The sequence below is a fragment of the Trichechus manatus genome, unplaced genomic scaffold, assembly GCF_000243295.1.
Source record: "Trichechus manatus latirostris isolate Lorelei unplaced genomic scaffold, TriManLat1.0 scaffold00122, whole genome shotgun sequence".
NCBI lineage: Eukaryota > Metazoa > Chordata > Mammalia > Sirenia > Trichechidae > Trichechus > Trichechus manatus.
The window spans coordinates 6,961,679-6,967,056 of NW_004444058.1; the positions used below are offsets into that span (position 1 = coordinate 6,961,679).

The 5,378-nt window shown below is 55.8% G+C and overlaps 1 protein-coding gene across 1 annotated transcript in view; it reads right to left on the reverse strand.

Moving 5' to 3' along the window:
- Nucleotides 1–4,794, reverse strand: part of TPM4 (tropomyosin 4) — a 27,860-nt gene extending 23,066 nt beyond the window's left edge. The window contains exons 1-2 of the mRNA XM_004384434.2: nt 4,658–4,794; nt 223–348 (exon numbers count right to left, since the gene is read on the reverse strand). Of these exons, the coding sequence (XP_004384491.1) occupies nt 223–348; nt 4,658–4,771 (240 nt within the window). The 5' untranslated portion in view covers nt 4,772–4,794. The remainder of the gene's footprint in view (nt 1–222; nt 349–4,657) is intronic.
- Between the last annotated feature and the right edge of the window lie 584 nt (nt 4,795–5,378).

Genomic DNA, 5,378 nt, shown 5'->3' on the forward strand with positions numbered 1-5,378 from the left:
CGGCCCGGCCGCCGTCGGGGTGAGGTCAGCGCGGCCGGGGCGACGTCACACCGCGGGGGCGGGCCTGACGTCTGCACCGCTGGCCGCAGCTGCTGGAGAAGGCCCCGATTCGGGACATATTTGGAGAAAGCGCCGGGAAAGCTCCTCCTTTCCCTCTGGCGCGCCCTCCCAGCCTGGACCCGGCGGACCCTGCCGCCTGCGCCCCCATTACTGCGCACGTACGTCGGAGGCTTTCTTCTCAGTCAGATCCAGCTTCTCCTGCGCGTCCTTCAGGTTTTCCGAGTACTTGTCCAGCTCGTCCTCCGTCCCCTTCAGCTTTTTCTGGAGGTGCATCAGCTCCTCCTCCACCTGGGGACAGATAGGGGCGCGTGTCAGCCCGGGGGGCACCTCCCCGCGGCGCAGGGGCGTCCCCCATGTTCGCAAGAGTCCGCTGTCTCTCCCTGGGCCTCAGTTTTCTCGTCTGTACAATAGGGATAACAAAAGTATGTTGTTGTTGTTGTTAACTGTCCCCCAGTGATTCCGACTCATGGCAATCTCAAGTGGGTGGAGTAGAACTGCCACTCAGTGGGGTTTTCGAGGCTGTGACCTTTCGGAAGCAGATCGCCAAGCCTCACTTCCCAGGCGCCTCTAAGTGGGTTGGAACTGCCAACCTTTCATTTAGTAGTCAAGAGCTTATCCGTTTGCACCACCCAGGGACTCCTACAGTGTGTGTCGTTGTTGTTAGTCAAGTCAATTTGGATTCATAGTGATCCATGTGTTAGAGTAGAACTGCCCCAAAGAGTGTTCTTGGCTATAATTTTTACAGAAGCACATCCCCAGGTCTTTTCTCCTGAGGAGCCACTGAGTGGGTTCAAACTGCCAACCTTTCAGTTAGCAGCTGCACGCTTAACTGTTGTTCAACCCGGGCTCCTTATAATATAGTATGTAACACTCAGAAATGTTACCTGTTAATATTATTTTCAAGGTCCCTAGGTGGCACAAACGGTTGGTGTTCAACTGCTAACCTAAAGGTTGACAGTTCAGACTCACCCAGAAAGAAAGGCCTGGTGATCTGCTTTCATTAAAAACCCGTTGCCATAGAGTTGATTCCAACTCGTAGGGACCCTACAGGACAGTAGAACTGCCCGATAGGGTTTCCAGGGAGCAGCTGGTGAATTCAAATTGCCGACCTTTCGGTTAGCAGCCATAGCTCTTAACCACTGAGCCACTAGAGCTTCACGTAGTAGTTGAGTGCAAACCATTTGCACCAGGCACATTAAAATACAGTCTCCCTGAGCCCACATGCTACCGTCAGGTAAACCGAGCCTCAGAAGGAGGAGGGATTTGCCCAAGGCCATGAAGAATGGGGATTTGATCCCTTGGCAGTTTGAGCACTAGTGCCTGCTGTGTCTACTGTTCACCACCTTCTGCTAATGGGGCGCTCCTACTGACCCTTGACACCCCAGCCCCAACACCCCCTGCCCTGGGCAGAGACCTCACGACTGCTCGGGACTGCCCTGGCACTCCCTCTGCCCCAGCCCTGACCATTGAGGCTGGGGGCATTGGTATCTGGCTCTGTTTTCCCTAGCCTGGGGGCTCTTCCAAAATTAGACCTGGGGCTGAGGTCACTCTGACCCCATATCCGCCAGCATGGGGCTGGGTCCGATACAGCTGGAGCCCAGGGGAAGTTTGTGGGATAAATAAATGCCCTCACCCCAAATCCTTCAGTGGAAGGAGGCTAGGTATGAGAATAAATAAGAGTGGCATCAATCAGGTTCCTGTCCCTTCTGTCTGGATTCCATACACCAGGTGTATGGTAGTGTGGAGAGCCTGGCCCGGAAGGCAGAACCGAGCCCAGGAGGCAGAGCCTGGCGCTAGCTCTGTGAGGTCTCAGGCAAGTCACTGTCCTTTGGACCTCAGTTTCCCCATCTGTAAAATGGCCAGAAGAGAGGGGGCCACACACCTTTGTCCCTGCAAACAGAGCCTCTGGGCTGGGCTGAGGCAGGATGTGGGGTCAAAGGCCGGTTGTGGCGGATGTCGCTGCCCTAGGAGGGGAACAGCAGGAAGGGGGAGCTGGGCCTCCCTGTCCCGTTCCCACACTGCACAGGCAGATCCGGAATTGGTACATCGCTGCAGGGTCCCCGAGGGTCAGGCTGGCCTCAAGACCCATGCTGGCTGGCTGCCTGCATCGTAAGCCACTCTGAGTAAGTTGAGTCCCTTACTACCTCCTGCCTTGTTTCCCAGCCAGGACTGGCCATCTGGGGGAGGGGAGGGGGAGCCCCGATTTGTGCTTTGGACCCAGAGGTCTTGAATTCCATCTGAGCCATCAGAAGGCATAGTTTGCCCCCATTTCACAGATGAGAACACCGAGGGCTCAGAGAGGGGCAGCAGTGTGCCCTGAATCACAGAGCTAAAGGACTATCCAGCTGGAATTCCAGCCCAAGTCCACCACAGTAGGCAGCTTTGTGAGAAAGAGGAACAGAATGAAAATTCAGCTAGAGGTTGGAGGACCTGCCTGCACCTCCTTGGCCACACAGCTGACTGGAAGCTTTAGAGGAACCTTCTGTTCTGAACATGTGGATGTCTTGGGAGATTAAGATATATCAGTCACTCACACTTTAGTGAGCATTAGAGCCATGAATTCTCTGAATCTCTGGTTAAGTCACTCACGATGAGGGCCAAATGATGAATGAAAAGCTGACAGCTCATGACCTACACAGGATGGGCGTCTGTGTTTGCTAGGGAGGGGAATTTGTGACAGGGAGTGCTGAGGCGGGGCTGGGCTGTGCAGATGTGTCACAGGCGCTTAGGGCGGTGCCGGGACTCGGGGGGATGGGGAGACCCAACGGGGAAGTCAGGTGGGGCAGGAAACAACCCTCATTGATTGAGTGCCTACTCGGTGCCAGGTGCCAGGTGCGGGCCAAGGGCTCCACCTGCACAGCCACCTCTAATCCTCCCACACAGCCAGGGGGGCACCTCTGTTACTAGCCCCACACTTAGGGCCACCAAGGTACAGAGAGGTTGCTCTAGGTGGTCCAGTGGTGGAGTTGTGATTTGAATGGGACCTATTTGAGCTCAGAGCTTTTCCCTGAGGGTTGACCTGGCGCCGGGCTGGGCTGGTCTGCGCTGGGCATCGATGCCATCACCTGGGTGTCTCCCAGGGCTTATCTGAGACTTGGACGTTCCTGAGAGCTGAGCGGTTGACCCCAGGGCTTGGGGGAGGCTATAGGGAGCAGGGCACTACAGGAGGGGCAGGACCCCCTCCCTCCTCCCACTGGCTGCTCTGGCCATCTAGACCCAGGACAACTGACTTCTGCTCAGCCCAGACCTCTGCCCACTACTCTTCCATTAGCTCCCTGGAGAGCCTCTACTGCCAGAGCCCCTGGAGTCTCGTCCTCAAGCTCTGTGTCCAGGGCCTGTGTGGGCTTCTGGACCATGGGGGAGGGGGGACTGGCCCCCCTGCCCTCTGCCTGCCAGCAGCAGGGACAGCAGGTGCTCCCCTAGAGACGCAGAGAAGTACTGAGGTTTCAGGCCCACCCTCAGCTCTCCACCCACCTGGCCCCCAGGCCTCCACCCTCACCCTGACACACACACACAAACTCACCTCAACACACACACAGACACTCACTTCAACACATACATACACTCACCCCAACACACACACCTCAACTCCCCCACACAGACGACAGCCTAACACACACACTCATACACACATGCCAGCAGAAACACACACACCCCCACCACACACGGACATACTCCAATACACACCCTGACACACGCATAGACACACTCGAACAGAAACACATTCATTCTGACATGCAGACACCCAACACACCTCAGCATACACACTCACACGATACACACACTCCAACACATATACTCACCCTGACACACAAACACAGACACGCTTGAACAGAAACACGAATTTACCTGGACACGCACACACTCACCCATGCCAACATAAACACACACTCGCCCAACAGACACACACACAGCAAAAGAAACACACTCACCCAACACACGTCAACACACTCACCTTGACACACACTCAACACACAAACTACTTTTATGCCCAGTTTTTCACAAGTATGCACACAGACCCAGCCTCTTCCTTCTACACACGAACCCACACTGACACGCCATATGTACACCTGCACACACACATCTCTACTCTTTCACATCTCTGCTTGTATGCACATGTTCTCACAGTCACCTTCACCCCTCCACAGTCTTCCTTTCCAGTTGGCACACACACACAGAACACATGCACACACACAGAAGTGTTCACACACACACAAATACACTTTCATGTCCACTTATACACACAGCATCAACCCCAGCGCACACAACCCCAGGCTGGTCCCCTCACCCTAACACACATAGACTCACAAACTTCCACACCCACAGACACAAACACCCCTCATGCATTCTTTCTCCTTCTCTCCCTCCCTCCTTCCTTTCTCTCAAACCCACTTGGCTCTCACTGTCCCAGCGGTGGTGGGTCCAGTCATCCCTCCTGTCCAAATCCGGGGGTTCCCTCCAGGGAAGACAATAGTCCCCTCACTCTCTCCTCCTTGCCCCAGTCCCAGGCAATGCAGCCGCAGTGACCCTGGCCCTAGCCCCAGGAGCCAGCACAGAGAGGGCGCTGGCTGTCCTGGTGGAGCCCAGCATGACTCACCTGCTTGCACTTGTCCTCAGCGGCCTTCTTGTCGGCCTCCGCCTGCTCGGCGCGGTCGATGGCATTCTCCTTGTCCAGCTTCAGCATCTGCATCTTCTTCTTGATGGCCTCCATGGCGGCAGTTGGGCTGTGGGGCTGAGTGTGAGGCGAGGGTGGAGGAGCAGCCTTTTAACCCCCGTGGGTACCGCCTCCTGCTCAGCTGGGCCAGCTGCCACTCGCCCGCCCATCACAGACTTGGCAGCTTACCGGCCTCCCTCGCCCTCGCCTTATTTGGGCTTAGGATTTTCTTCAAGAAAAAAAAAAAAAGACAGAAAGCCCTAACCATTTCCATTTTTAACCTGGTGACATGGTCCTGTGTGACTGTGTGGGCCCAGGGTGGACCAGAGGGCCCACGAGGCAGGCCTGGGGTGGGGGCATGAGCGAAAGGCTGGGGAAGGTGGGGGGGCTCCTATGCTCCCTCTCTTTCTCTCTGGGTGTGCCTCCGGGGATGGGATCTCCACCAGGCCCCTCACATCTCCTGCCACCGCCCCAGGTGTCTCCCTGGGTCCCCCTCACTGCCTTCTGGCGGATATTGTCTCCGCTATCCTCTCTCGGTCTCTCTCTGGGTAACTGTATCTGTGTCTCTCTCTATCCCTCTGTCTCTCTCTCTCTGTCTCCATCATCCTCTCTTTCTATCTCTTGATTTTTGTCTCTTAGACTCTCACTGTGACTCTGTTCATCT